Source organism: Natator depressus, chromosome 8 (genome assembly GCF_965152275.1).
Source record: "Natator depressus isolate rNatDep1 chromosome 8, rNatDep2.hap1, whole genome shotgun sequence".
Taxonomy (NCBI): Eukaryota; Metazoa; Chordata; order Testudines; family Cheloniidae; genus Natator; species Natator depressus.
This window is the reverse complement of record NC_134241.1, coordinates 22,516,306-22,531,882: the sequence shown is the minus strand read 5'-3', so window position 1 is coordinate 22,531,882 and position 15,577 is coordinate 22,516,306. Positions and strand designations below refer to the sequence as shown.

The window sequence follows — 15,577 nt, the reverse complement described above, 5'->3', positions numbered from 1 at the left end:
AAAATCATGCACAAGCAGGCTTAGATTCAAATCCTCAAAGGTATGTAAGCCCCTAGATACTTTTGAGGATCTAGGCCTTTCTCTCTCTCTTTCCCTCTCCCCAGCCAGCCTGGGCCCAGACACTGGGGTACAGATGTACAACACAATTGTGAGACATCAGATCTGTGCCATGCTCCAACCTGGTCAGCTGCCCACTGCCTGCTGGCCTTGGGCCCTGGGGAGCTGCACTGCAGCTCCAGGCCGGACCCCAACCCTGTACAGAGTGGGGGCTGAGCCTGGCAGGGATGGTACACGGGATGGATAGGTTTGCTGGTGGCTGAGTCTGCTCCCGCAGGGCAGTAAACCTGGCCTCCATCGGGGAGTAACAGCCTGGGGTGGTGCTGGGATTCCTGCTACTCCCTCCCATCGCCCATACAGAGACGCCATTCGCCTGAAGGCAGAGAGGCCACAACCAAGATGGCGGCGATTGGGCTGCAATGGAAATATGCACGAGGTGCCGCATCCAAGATGGTGGCGCGGGAGGGCCGCAGAGAGGGTTGATTTTCCCTGTTTCTGGGGTCAGGGACCGGAAGCGCCGCGGGCGGAGGCGGAAGCGGAAGCGCTGGGTGGTCGGAAGTGTCTGTCGGGGTTATCCCTCCCCCTCGCAGTCACAATAACAGGCGGCACTTGGCGGCCAGGTAAGGGGCGGCGGGGCTGGGAGGGGTAGGATTAGGGTTACGTGCGACTGCTCTGGCTCCCCGCACACGCGCCCCCGGGGACAGGAGGGAGGCGCCGGGTCGGGGTGGCACTGGCCCTGTGGAAGGGAATGGGGAGCGGCGTGTGCCCCGCTTTCCTGGTGGGCGATGACCTGGGCCGTGATCGCTGGCAGCGATGACCGTTGCGGGCGCTGGGGCGGGCGGCCGTTGCTGGGGGGGTTGACTGACTGACCGACCGACCTCTCGCCTGGGCCTGCCGCTGGGAATGGAGGGAGGGGCCCTTTCCCAGCTGCAGTGGCCTGGGGGGACCCGCGGTCTGGATTACCTTTTCCCTGCTGGGGTGGGTCCCCTCTGCCGTGTAGAGCGAGTGTCTTTCTCTCGCTCTCCCCGCTTCCTTTGGGATTTGCTTCCCTGACTCCCCACCGGCACGTACTCTGCTGTAAGTGCATGAGGCTGCCCTGGGAGACCCTGCTTCATCCCTCTTGATGCCGTGCCAAACCTGAGGCAGGTGGAGGTGCTTTCTAGTTAGTGTCCTCTTTTTCTTGCTTTTTCTCCCTAGTTACTTCAAAGAAAGGGGGTTACATTTGAGTAACGTCTCATCACAGCAAAAAACAGGCCTGAAAAATAGTGATGTCTCTTCTAAAGTACCACCTGGAAAAGGTGGAAAAGTCCACTTTTCTCAGAGACAGGATGCAATAGAAAACTAAGCTCCCACAAAATAAATTATAGGAGGATGTTTTCCCCTGTTCTCTCCTGTCCCCTGCAAAAAAAAAAAATCCCCAAGCAGCAGTCACATTTAATGTGACTATCAAAGATATAGTAGGAGATGGGGATTATCTCTCTTACATTGCTTTTTGCCTACTGCACTAAAAAAAAATTTACAGACATTCTTTAGGATCACCTTACCCGATAATGACAGGAATGTCATAGTAGATAGCATATGATTATTGTCTCAAGTGGTTCTTCTTAAGTAGTCCCTGGTGGCAGCACATATTTGCTCCCCCTATCTTCCAGGTCAGTGCTACTATGTCTACTGATGAAACCAAGTTTTGCAATACTCAGACTAGCAGTTTGATCTGGGTTGTATTCTGTTTTGCAAACTGTCAACAAAATTGACAGCTCATTGATTCCACAATTGCTGGTACAGTATTTTTGAAACTGCTCAGTTTGTTTTCCAAAAGGAGGCTAAGCTGACAGTTCTGGTTGTTACTAATAAAAACAGGAGTTTTCTAAACTTATCAAGTTGAACACAGAAGTCACTAATTGAACACAGAACACTAATTGAACACAGAAGTCACTAATCAAACCATTGTTCGTGTAGGATCTTTTTTTTTACCTTAACTATATTAAATTGAGAAGAATACAATTCTCTGCATTTTCTGCCTACTTTGTTTAAATATTAAAGGAATATGTATGGATTGTTTAGAAGTCAGTTGTTGTAAAACAGCAGAACTAAAATAGTGAGAATGTTAGTTTTAAAAACTTGTATGTAGAAACTTACTCCCTACGCTCATTACTGGATACCCCACACGCTGCTCTACAAAGATTACATAGTTCTGGGTGACCAGGTTTTTTCTGTCTCAGTGATGAGATCTAATTCAAAGCACAGTCATCACCAGAGAAAAGTCTGGAGTTGCTCATGTAGATTAACTCATACCTTTAGATTTTCTGCACTGGACTCCCACAGGTGGAGGTGGCTCTTTTACTTCTCTGTGGAGCTCTTCCCTGGTTTCCTCCTCCTCCTCCACTTCAAACCACTGACTTACCTTCTACTTGACTTAAATCTTCCTTTTCATGTGTTATCTTATATCAGACACTCTTTTTATCTTGAAATATCTTAAACTCTCTGTATAAAACTAAAATGTTTTCCATTCTCTGCTGCTGTCTGTCTGTCCTCCAACTGGAGGAGTATGGGGAAATTCACTTGGAATCCATATAACATAGAGAAACTTTGATACCCATTTATAAAAATTTGTACCAAAGTCCCCCAGTGTCTCTGGATCCTATTTGGGAAATCTTGTCTTAAAGATGGGCTGGGTGGCTCGGTTGGGATCTTGATCCTTGCTTATTGGTTGATGATAAAATATTTAGTTGGCCTGTGTGTTCCTCTTTTTATGGAGGTGTAAAGGGTGTGTGGTTTTGTGGGCCCGTGTGAGAACAGTACTGTGATCTTATAGTTACAGAGATGCTTATGTTTAGAAGGCTTTTAAAAAAGGATCTTGTCACATTAAAATCATACAATTAAGGTAGATTTGTTACAAACAACCTTAATATTAATCTGACAGTTTTATAAACCTAATCTTCCTTGGTTATGTTATGTACTTACTACATGCAGTAATCTACCAGGTTGGGCAAAATAGAATAATCTCATTTCTTTATGGGCCTTTTCTAGTCAGTTTCATTCTCGGTCTTGTATGCTTGAACGATGCTGCAATATTTCAATTGAAAATATTGTAACTGATGAATATATAAACAAACATTTCTGTTGATGTTGGGATTTGTAAAAGCTAAGTTTTGTAAAATCTACATTATATGTAGGGCCAGATATGACTTAACAATATCTCTTGAGGGGAAGAAGGGTGGCATAACCTTGGTGTGTGTTGTATGATTTCAAAATTTAGAATGCTGACAAATTAGCTATTAAATAAAACCTTTCCCCATCGTTAGATCTCAGTGAAGTTCATAACGTTTTGAGGTTTTTTGTCTGATGCAAAACTTGCATTTGGTGAACACAATTTTTCTCTAATCTGTTATAAGATGCTCTTTATATGTCCATCAACCTGCTTTTGAAATAAACTGTCCTAACCTGAAGTAAGTATATCAGAGCTATACCCTTCAGTCCTTTTTTATCTATTCTTCATCTACTAGTTGACCAAAGAAGGAAGAGAACCAAGATCAGTTAAATGAACTGGTTGTGAGCAGCTAAAGACCCCAGGTATTGGGAAAATAAAGAATGAGGGGAAATCATGTAATGTACTATTTGTATTGTGGCTATTGGTAGAATCACAGTAGAAATACAATATGTAGTTAAATGATAACATGTTTAACATCGACAATATATAGTGTTTCGTAACATTAACCACAACATTTGCAACAGATGATTTTGATAACTTCATATTTTTACACTCTGTTGGTTGATGAATTTTAGTTTGTGAAAAACTGAAGAAAAATCTGTTGCATATTGTGAAGCTAAGAAACGCATTTCCTACTAAACACTTCTTATCACAGAGAAGTGATGAAAGTTGACACTTGACATGTTAGAGGACACACTCCACTTAAAATCTAGTCAGTTTACAAAAGTTAACTCAAAGTATTTTCATGTCCACCTGCCCTGAGTCTTCCTGCCAATTATTTGTTGTTCTACAATCATTTTCTTGTTGTGGGAAAGACCCCCACAAATAGTTTTGTATGAATTGAATTAAATTAAACAAAATAATCTTTCATAAAAATAATAATTTACCATCATGATCAGGAGAAAATATAGACCATCCAAAATTTGTGTGTATCACAGTTTTGGAGTCTTTCCACAATTTTTGTTGCAGTCTGGAAATTCTGAACTTTCATTACAAAAATGTTTTCATCTCTTTCTGTTGAAAGTTAAATCCATGACAGAGTTTATTGGTTTAACAATACTCTGTCAACGTAACTGTCCAGAAAACAGTCTTGAACTAAACAACATCAGTAGCAAGGATGTGAACTCTTCCTACCTCATGCCATTCATCTCTGTGAGCTGTCAACTTAATTAGAGGTATTAAACATGGCACTTTTTCTTTAAAACTAAACAAATTAATGCAAAAACTGCTAACATTTGGTTTGGATTATTTCAGTAGCAGAAAATGCAGCATCTTTAACTCAGCCATATTGCACAAATTATGGTGAAACAACATTTACAGAAATATAGTAAGCTACAAATTTAACAATAAAAATAGAGAGAGATTAAATGTATGCAACATTGCTGAGTTAAGAACTTTAAGCAAGATTGTAAGAGCCTTTCCTTTTTAGGACAGAATAATTTAATTTTGGATTGGACATAGTACACTGAAATGTGTCCACTTTGGTTAGTAATTTTCTGTATCTATTGTTGCATGAGCTGTCTTTGCTCATTGCTATGTGGGTGGCAATTCCAGAGACATTTTATTGTTTTCTAAGTTAGAGAAAGGTGACTACAGAAGTAACCTATAATTACATTACTTGGATATGTACATAAGAGATCCAGGTGGTATTCTGTTTACTAATTTTACTTGGTTCAAAGGGACTTTCTAGTTAGTCTTCATTCGTTTGGCTGGAATTTTTTTCCAGCTTTATACACAAGGCAGATTGATTTATATCTTGCCAGAACAATCCTTCCACTTTTTAGTTGATTCATTTGGATAATGGCATTCTAGAGTTAATTTTTAGTGGCAGATTTTGTTGAGTCCTTCTGTAAACTAATGTTTATTACTCTGTATCCTTTCTCCCACTTTTTGTCTTTCAGTTGCACTGAATTTGTATAACATTGTGAAAATTGATCCTTTTAATCAGAAATCATTGCAAATATGGGGCCTCGACGGAAAAATGTGAAACCATGCTGCATGAGTAGGGAAGTCTCTGAAACTACCAAACTAGATGAGCCAAAAGATTATATGAACCAGCTCTCACATGAAGTACTTTGCCATATCTTTAGGTAAGAAGCTGTATTTTTTGTCTCCCCATACCTTCCACTTCGGTATCTGTGAATAAAAATCAAATGACAGGCGTTCAGAAAATACTAGCTGTACCGCCATTAGTTAGATGGGAATTAAATTTAGTCCTCAGTATTTGTGGATGAGGTTTTGCTGGACAATACAGAGGAAATGTATGGGATTTCTTTCTTGTGGAACTCTACCTTTATTTCTTTTGTTAAAACTAAGCACATAGGTGGCACTATATAAATAAGTTATCTCTCCAGAGAAACACGCTTCATATTCTTTGATATAGTCATGTACACTGAGAACTACCTTATGTGAAAATTGCTATTAGTATCATGTAGAAGCAAGCAAAAGAGCAGAGAAATGTTATATCTTTTATTTTTTATTTTAAGTTAAGTTTGACTAAAAAAAGTCTGCAAGCGTACACTGATGATAGATACAATATTCATTCTAAGGCAAATTATCTTTTTATACCTTGTAGATGCATGTCTAAAATTTGTTGCATAACTTTGTTTCACTCATACAGATTCCCTTAGTGTTAGCATTGCAATCTTGCCATTCAATCTTTCCTACACGTTTTAGGCATGATCGTGCTCCAAGGTGTGCAGCCATGCACTATAATGTCTCTGATCAATTCAGTTACCGTGCATACATTACAAGTGATGCATGTCTGGGTATATTGAAGCAGCACTGACCCTGCCACAGAGAGTTTTAGTCAAATGGTTCATTCCATTTAAAAAATAAATGGAATACTCTAACTAGAATTTTACAGATACTCTTAGACTTTACATGCCAGCCACATTATTCAAATATCTTGCTGACAAGTTTAAAATGTCCCACAGATTGCAAGTATGTTTGTGGGGCAGCTCCTACTAAACGGATCCCCATTTACAATGAACTAGAGAATTAAAATGCACACTTCAAAGGTAGAAAGTTTCCAGATCTCCGGGTATGGCAACTTTGCAAGACTTGGTCAGAAATGAAATAGGCCCCTACACGTACTAAAGTATCACGGAGTCTCCCTTCTCTACCTCAGACCCTTATGGACACGGCAAGGCCACTGTTCTGTTTTTTACCTTAAGTGCATTGGCCGCCTGATGAACAAATTGCTGCCCCTTCTGCCTAGCGACATTACATAGGTTGCTACAGTACTATCTGAAAAATCTCATTTGAATCCATGCTAGATGTGAGGAACGTCTGGGTTTGTATACTAATCTTCTGGATGTTCTTTGGTGTGAGAGAAAATGAACGAATGTCTTTGATGAACAGAGTTTCTTTCCATCCGAAAGGTACCTTCCCCTGCAGGATATCATGTGCATGGAATGCCTCTCCCGGAAGCTGAAGGAAGCGGTCACCCTGTACCTGAGAGTGGTGAAGGTTGTGGACCTCTGTGCAGGCCGCTGGTGGGAATACATGCCCACTGGTAAGAAGTACACTTCATTTGGGTATTATGTTAATATTGTATTGATGAGACCTAGCTGAGCTATGATATCGTTTATACAGAGACATATGGGATGGGCTTTTTGAAAGCAGCCAAGAAAGGTGAGTGCTTACCTCTCGCTGACTTTCAGTGGTAGTTGGTGCCTTCCTCACTTTGGTACTTTTTAAAATCCCGCCTGTATGTGTGTTGAATACTACAGTGATGAAAATGGGGCTGCTCCATAACAAGTTATGAATAATGTATGTTTGTTGTAAGGGGGTTTAATGTATGAATACATGGGGAAGTTCAAGAAGAGGCTGTTTGCATGCTGGTAAGAAAGAGTACGACTTCATCTAGCTACCCATTTGCCAACACTTCAAGATCAATATAAGAGCCATTCACTTGGAGGTTCTACCTCCAACCCTTGCTTAGCTCACCCATTGAATTTGTCAGGGGTGGGAGGAGCAAGCATCTGAACAGTAAGACTTGCACTGGATTTAAAGAGTAGGGAAGTCTCTGAAACTACCAAACTAGATGAGCCAAAAGATTATATGAACCAGCTCTCACATGAAGTACTTTGCCATATCTTTAGGTAAGAAGCTGTATTGGCTGGGCGGGGAGGGGAAGGCAGGGGAAGGAGAGCTATGGTGAGCGACACTCCAGAGGTTGCAGTGTCTGGGAAGTTAGACTTACAGGGGTTCCTGTCAGGAGGGTATTGAGATGAGATATACATGTATACAGACTGTTTATTGTTTTTAAGTCCTGTTTCTCTTGTATTTTGTTCCTACTGTTATGACTAATCAGTACTTTGGTTAAGAAGGCTGTCTGATCACTGTATTCACCACTGGTCACAGATTCTTAAAGGGAAAAACCACAGGTACCAAAACCATCAGACCTGCCGGGTTAGCACCGTTGATACATGGGGTCCTGTAGACCAGGGCCTCATCTAAGAGTGGGAGAATAATGGGATTCCCCCCAGGAGAAGGTAAATGGACGAGGCCTGACGCTCATGGAGGTGCACTCAGAGAGACCTGACAGAGGACAGAGATGCAACTAGTCCTATAGTTTTGACAGCTTTGCCCTGAGGGATATAAAGGCAACAGAACATATAGAATATTAGTTCATAAAAGTTGGGGATGGAAACCATCTATTATATCATCTAATACCTCTTCTGGCATGGGAGGGCTGAGGATTTTTTTTTTTTTTTTAAATGAAAAGGAGTACTTGTGGCACCTTAGAGACTAACAAATTTATTAGAGCATAAGCTTTCGTGAGCTACAGCTCACTTCGTCGGATGCATACAGTGGAAAATATAGTGGGGAGATTTTATATACACAGAGAACATGAAACAATGGGTGTTACCATACAGACTGTAACAAGAGTGATCAGAAAAGGTGAGCTATTACCAGCAGGAGAGCGGGGGTGGGGGAAACCTTTTGTAGTGATAATCAAGGTGGGCCATTTCCAGCAGTTGACAAGGACAGTAGGAGGGAAAATAAACAAGGGGAAATAGTTTTACTTTGTGTAATGACACATCCACTCCCAGTCTTTATTCAAGCCTAAGTTAATTGTATCCAGTTTGCAAATTAATTCCAATTCAGCAGTCTCTCACTGGAGTCTGGTTTTGAAGTTTTTTTTGTTGAAGAATTGCTACTTTTAGGTCTGTAATCGAAAGACCAAAGAGACTGAAGTGTTCTCCGACTGGTTTTTGAATGTTATAATTCTTGACATCTGATTTGTGTCCATTTATTCTTTTACATAGAGATTGTCCAGTTTGGCCAATGTACATGGCAGAGGGGCATTGCTGGCACATGATGGCATATATCACATTGGTAGATGCGCAGGTGAATGAGCCTCTGATAGTGTGGCTGATGTGATTAGGCCCTATGATGGTGTCCCATGAATAGATATGTGGACACAGTTGGCAACAGGCTTTGTTGCAAGGATAGGTTTCTGGGTTAGTGTTTTTGTTGTGCGATGTGTGGTTGCTGGTGAGTATTTGCTTCAGGTTGAGGGGCTGTCTGTAAGCAAGGACTGACCTGTCTCCCAAGATCTGTGAGAGTGATGGGTCATCCTTCAGGATAGGTTGTAGATCCTTGATGATGCGTTGGAGAGGTTTTAGTTGGGAGCTGAAGGTGATGGCTAGTGGCGTTCTGTTATTTTCTTTATTGGGCCTGTCCTGTAGTAGGTAACTTCTGGGTACTCTTCTGGCTCTGTCAATCTGTTTCTTCACTTCAGCAGGTGGGTATTGTAGTTGTAAGAACGCTTGATAGAGATCTTGTAGGTGTTTGTCTCTGTCTGAGGGGTTGGAGCAAATGCGGTTGTATCGCAGAGCTTAGCTGTAGACAATGGATCGTGTGGTGTGGTCTGGATGAAAGCTGGAGGCATGTAGGTAAGTATAGCGGTCAGAAGGTTTCCGGTATAGGGTGGTGTTTATGTGACCATCTCTTATTAGCACCGTAGTGTCCAGGAAGTGGATCTCTTGTGTGGACTGGTCCAGGCTGAGGCTGATGGTGAGATGGAAATTGTTGAAATCATGGAGGAATTCCTCAACAGCTTTTTTTCCATCGGTCTAGATGATGAAGATGTCATCAATGTAGCGCAAGTAGTGTAGGGGCATTAGAGGACGAGAGTTGAGGACGTGTTGTTCTAAGCCAGCCTTAAAAATGTTGGCATACTGTGGGGCCATGCGGGTACCCATAGCAGTGCCGCTGATTTCGAGGTATACATTGAAGGTATACATTTTTGCTATACACAGAGAATTGCAGCATAAGTTCTGTCTGTACAGCTAGATGTTTACTGTCACTAAACATTCAAAACTTGTGTCTTCCTCATAGGTTTCACTGATTCCAGTTTCCTAACGTTGCTGAGGAAGATGCCAGACATTGAACAACTCTATGGTCTTCATCCCAGGTATCTTGAAAGGCGCAGAGTCCGTGGCCATGAAGCTTTCAGCATTCCTGGAGTGCTAGAGGCCTTGCAGGCCTGCCCAAATCTGCTGGTAAGTGTGCAGGTTCAAAAGATAAATGCCTTTCATCAGTTGATATTATGATCCTTGATAAGGCTGCAGAGGAAATAGATGGTTGGGATTAATTAACTCTATTAATGTTGTAACTTCTTGCTTGGATGCAGTACTGTTGTGCATTTAATCTTTGTCTTGCATTGATGGCAGCTGAAGTAAACGTTTACAAAATGTGTTGCTAGTTTACAAATGGGTGCTGGTTTTTTGTAGTCACTTCAATGGGAGTTACAGGTGCTCAGCATTTCTCAAGATCAGGCCATTAGTTACAGCAGTATTGCAGCTAATTAAGTAGTTTCCTGTGACCACTTCTGCTTTTAAGGCAAATGGTTCTGCAAATGTCAAGTGAATTCGTGCATTGCCTCAAGCTCTGAGCATTACTGAGAAGTTTACTTGGTTAAGAGAAATTTTATTTCTGCTTAATATGGCAATTGGAGCCTTGCCTTTGCTTATTATTGTACTTTTATCCAGGGTGTTGAGACCTCTCATTTGGAGCTGGTGGAAGCCATTTGGACATACATGCCACAAGTTCATATTTTAGGGAAGTTTCGTAATCGTAATGGTGCTTTTCCAATCCCGCCCGAAAACAAACTGAAAATTCCTATAGGAGCTAAAATTCAGACGTTGCACTTAGTAGGTAAGAGTTTATTGGTGAGTAGTTTCCTTAGATACAAATGAATTTAAAAGATTTGAAATGCTGCATAATCTGGAACCTATATTTGACTCTAGGACAGCAGAGTTCCAGAACGCAAACTCCGGTGTGACTGTGTTGACAGATGGTGGTGAATTCCCAGTTCAAGAGCCCATAGTTCTTGAAGTATTCCATTTGCTCTTGGGGCACAATCTGTAGAGATGGGTGTAAGTGCCCCCCATCAAAGTCAAAATCATTTACTCTGAGAGATGTGTTGTTAGACCCTAAAAATCATGGACTGATTAGAGACACTGGATTAATGGTTTATTACAACAATCTATAACCCACTTGCAATCCCTACCCTCCTGCTTTTCCCCCACCACTCATGACTGGAAGGGTGTTAACAGGCCACGTCACTTGTATGGTCCCTTGAAATATGTGTTAACTACTTATGCTAAACAATCTGTTCCATCTTGAATTTAGCTGTGACCACTCTGAGGGCTTGTCTACACTTACAGTGGCAATGCTGCAGCCTTTTAACACATCAGTGAAGATGCTACTTAGGCTGACACTAGGGCTTCTCCTGTTGGTGCAGGTCAAGGATCAGCAATCTTTGGCACGCGTCCCAGGGTAAGCCCTCTGGCTGGCCGGGCCAGTTTGTTTACCTGCTGCATCTGCAGGTTCGGCTGATTGCGGCTCCCGGTGGCCGCGGTTCGCTGTCCCAGGCCAATGGGGGCTGCGGGAAGCGGCGGCCAACACATCCCTCGGGCCACACCGCTTCCCGCAGCCCCATTGGCCTGGAGCGGCGAACCGCGGCCACCGGGAGCCGCAATCGGCCGAACCTGCAGACGCAGCAGGTAAACAAACTGGCCCGGCCCACCAGGGGCCTTACCCTAGAGGGCTGCGTGCCAAAGGTTGCCAGTCCCTGGTGTAGGTAATCCACTTCCCTGAAAGGCAGTAGTTACATCAACCAGAGAAGCCCTCCCATTAACATAGTGCTGTCTACACTGGGAGTTAGGTCGGTATAACTGCGTCGCTCAGGGGGTGGATATTCCGCACCGCTGAGTGACGTAGTTATATCGACATAAGTTGCTTGTGTAGACACAGCCTGAGGAAGTTTCCCAGACCTGAAGAAGAGCTCTGTGTAAGCTCAAAAGCTTGTCTCTCAGCAACAGAAGTTGGTCTAGTAAACCTCACCCATCTGGTTTCTCTAATTACCCCAAGCCCTGGTCTACTCTATAGAGTTAGGTTGGCGCAAGGCAGCTTGTATTGACCTAACTCTGTAAGTGTTTATACTAAAATTTCACTCCTGCTGACGTAACTTGCGCACTACATCAACTTAATAACTCCACCTCCATGAGAGGTGTAGAGTCAATATTGATGTAGTTAGGTTGACACAATGTCAGTATAGACACTGCATTGCTTACATTGACCGTTACTGGCTTTCAGAAGCTGTCCCACAATGCCCCACACTGCCAGTTCAAAGAGTGCAAGCGCTCCTGGTGAGGACGCGCACAGCCGACACAAGGAGCAAAGTGTAGACACGCACAAGCGATGTAATTACTGCGGCAACTGTATGCCAACCTAACTTAGGGTGACTTAATTTTGTAGTGTAGACGTGCCCAGAGATTCATTCTAGAGTATACGTCTGAAAGTTTGTTTAATGTGGGACCTGATTTGTTTTTTTGTTGTTGTTCCTGTATTTTAGGGGTAAATGTCCCTGAAATTCCTTGTATCCCAATGCTGAGGCATCTTTATTTGAAGTGGGTGAGGCTCACCAAACCACAGCCCTTTAAAGATTTCCTTTGTATCAGCTTACGCACTTTTGTCATGAGGAACTGTGCAGGTAAGGGGTGCATCTATATAGGAAAAAACTAGTACCTGTACTAGTGATATTGTAACTGCATTTGTGCTAGACTACCAAAGGGCACTAGCTCAGAACATGATGGTAAAAATGCCTGAGCCCTGTCTACCCTAGCACTTACACCTGTACAGCTGCACCATTGCTAGCAGTTGCTGTAGTAAGGTTACTAAGTTTTCTAATGCAGATAAGATCTTGGGATACCCATCATGCGGTACTCCAGAAGCAATCAAAGGCTTTATTTCACGTTTGATATTGAGGAAAAAATTCTCCTATGCTGTATTGAGTTGTTACGTTAATAGAACACCTCTAGTTCTTAGTTCTGATAACTTGCTGAACTGAACGGGTGCAAATAGGCGTATCTGATGGCTGCGTTATTTGAATGATGTATTAAATAAGCAACCTTCTGTGTATATGTTCCCTATCAGAAGATTTCTTTTCTCTGCAGGACCCACAAATTCTTTGAAATATGTCCCCTTAGTGACGGGTTTGGCTTCTGCCCGAAACCTGGAGCATTTAGAACTGGTTCGAGTTCCTTTTCTTGGAGGACTTATCCAGCATGTTGTAGAAGATAGCTGGAGATCAGGTATACAACTTCCTACTGCCCTGAAGAATAGAACAAAATTACCTCGGGCATCTCATGGGTACCGATCTTATTCTACAGTTTGTTCTTTAATTAGTATGCTTTTAGCCATGTTGAAAGGGTGTTAATAATGGGACTTTTATTTTATTTTTGGGTATTGTTTTAATCTTCTGTGTATAACTATATGCTTTAGTGACACATTTTTGTATACTAATACTGAAAACAAATAAAAGCTAAGTTAAATTGAAGTTCTATATTTCTATAACAGTGGAAACTATTAAAGAATTGCTACCTTTTGACATTCCAACCAAATGTCAATCTTTACTGTCATTTCACTTTCTAGAGGGTGGAACTGGCAGGAATAATTTGAAGGAAGGTCACTTTTAATTTAAAAAAAATAGCTTCTTGGGAAACTTCTGTTGTAGTCAGGGCTACCTCCTACCAGTAGGTGTCAACGTAAGGAAGCTTATATTAATTTTCTTTAAAATGGCATGTATTCTTTTTATTAGTTGCAATTCTGCATTCGTAAAATAACACCAGGAAAGTGAGTAACGTTTTAATGCCACAACCCATTGACTAAAGTGAAATTTTGCTTTTCTTTCCCGTTATCAGGTGGTTTTAGGAATTTGCACACTATAGTTTTGGGAGCTTGCAAGAATGCTCTTGAAGTGGATCTTGGCTACCTCATCATAACTGCTGCACGAAGGTACTTGCCTTCCCCAGCCATTGTCTTTCCTTTCTGGTTTCTCTCTCTTCAAATCACAGTTGTTTAGATAATTTAATAAATTCCCAGTGTTTGAAGAACAAGAAGTTTTAAATGTTCAAGAGAAAAGCCATGTGAACTTTTACAATCTATAACAAGAATATCAAATGGCTAGAGGAAAGGACTGGGAATTACCATGCCTGGGTTCTGTTGTTAGGTCTGTCACTGACTTGTTCTGTGGTCTGAGCCAAGTTACTGCACTTTGTCATCTGTAAAATGAGTATACTAGTATTTTTCTCGCAGGTGTGTATGAGGCTTAATTAGTATTTATAAATTGCGTGGAGTTCCTCATTGCTGTATAACTGCAAAATACTGTCACTGAAGGATGCAGGTATCCACTGGATTTCACCATTGTCAAATAAATGTTTTCATTTTACTGCCTAGAGTGGAACAGAGGCATTCACTCGGATGTTTTCTGCACTAAACAGTGCTTTGTTGCATCTCACCTTGAATGTGAACTGTACTTGATTGCTTTTAGGTTGCATGAAGTGCGAATTCAACCTTCCCTGACCAAAGATGGTGTCTTTTCTGCACTGAAGATGGCAGAACTGGAGTTCCCACAGTTTGAAACCCTTCATCTGGGATATGTTGATGAGTTTTTGCTACAATGTATGCACATTTTTGAAAAAAATTCTTAAATTACCTGGTGAGGGTTAGGATAGTGCAAATTGATAGTTTTGGGTGTATTTTTTTCTAAGACTTGCTTTTAAAAGAATATAAATAATTATTGCTCTTGAATCTGGTGATGTTTAGTCAAGTATGATTTTTCTGTACCCCCTGAAACTTCCATTGTAACTGGGACAGAGACTTTGCTTTGTCTAATGAAAATAATACTCTGGTCTTTGTGTCAAATGGGATTACAGTATGGGACTCAGAAAAAGCTTATTGAAAGTCTGCAACTTCTGAAGCGGCAGATTGCTGAAATCTTCTATTGTCTTTCTTTAGGCAAAATGACTAATGGGGACTTGGTAAAATATGGCTTGGCTGATGTCGTTGAAAATCCAGGAATCATCACAGACATTGGAATGAAAGCTGTAAATGAAGTATTCTCTTGCATCAAGTATCTGGTCGTGTACAACTGCCCACATCTGCACAACCCAAACAATTGGATCACAGGTATTGAATGCTTTTGGAATGCTGGAGATACAATGTGAATGCCTCACATCAGGATGAAGATTTCTACTTAAACTCCTTTCAGTAAATGAACATCATAATCCTGCAATTTAAGGAAACATCTGAGACCAAGAAATGGTCTATTTTTTTTTTATTTTTTTTTTAAAGATTTGGTAGTTGAGGGCATGCCTTCTGTGTGTGTGTATGCGTGTGTGTGTATATATATAATATATATACACACAAGCAGAGTATTGTTAATTTGCACTGTAGATTGGGGTAGTAGTTAGGAATTATTGATGTTTGCAAATTAGTAAGTGAGAAATATAGTGGAATAGTGTATCATATAAAATTATGATGTACCCATTTAATAAGGTTAGTCCAAGTTAAAAGTTTTCATGATAATTCATTGTGCTTGAATTCTGACTTTGTAGGACCAGGTTTGATGATGAGAGTGTATTTTCGTGTCTATCGCTGATTCTACTCTGGTCCCCTTTCCTGAGAGTTGATAAGAGTGCAAATTAGTGCTAATTACGATAGTGATTCCTGTGATGCGAATGCTTGTCTGTTATGAGCTAGACTGAGACTACAAATGCTTTTCATACGGGTTGTGAACAGCAGGATGGATTTAAATCACTAGTCAGGAAGGCTCCATTTAATCATGGATTTATACATAAAAGTGCATTCTTGTTGGTTGTTATAACCTTAATACATATTCCTCACAATTCAGAGATAGATGTAGGTTTCATTTTTAGAAGGTACACACTATACATTTTTAAGTGATTTATTTTGAAAACTTTTCAGATTAGTTTTACAGCTATATCAGAA

At 41.3% G+C, this 15,577-nt stretch overlaps 1 protein-coding gene across 2 annotated transcripts in view; it reads left to right on the top strand.

Moving 5' to 3' along the window:
• The first annotated feature begins 588 nt into the window (after nt 1-588).
• The window catches only part of FBXO38 (F-box protein 38), a 39,619-nt gene continuing 24,630 nt past the window's right edge, over nt 589-15,577 (top strand). For both annotated transcript variants that reach the window (XM_074960609.1, XM_074960607.1), the window contains exons 1-10: nt 589-677; nt 5,170-5,358; nt 6,652-6,785; nt 9,620-9,783; nt 10,273-10,438; nt 12,141-12,278; nt 12,742-12,879; nt 13,489-13,582; nt 14,118-14,248; nt 14,585-14,755. In XM_074960609.1, coding sequence (XP_074816710.1) covers nt 5,231-5,358; nt 6,652-6,785; nt 9,620-9,783; nt 10,273-10,438; nt 12,141-12,278; nt 12,742-12,879; nt 13,489-13,582; nt 14,118-14,248; nt 14,585-14,755 — 1,264 coding nt within the window. In that variant the 5' untranslated portion in view covers nt 589-677; nt 5,170-5,230. The remainder of the gene's footprint in view (nt 678-5,169; nt 5,359-6,651; nt 6,786-9,619; nt 9,784-10,272; nt 10,439-12,140; nt 12,279-12,741; nt 12,880-13,488; nt 13,583-14,117; nt 14,249-14,584; nt 14,756-15,577) is intronic.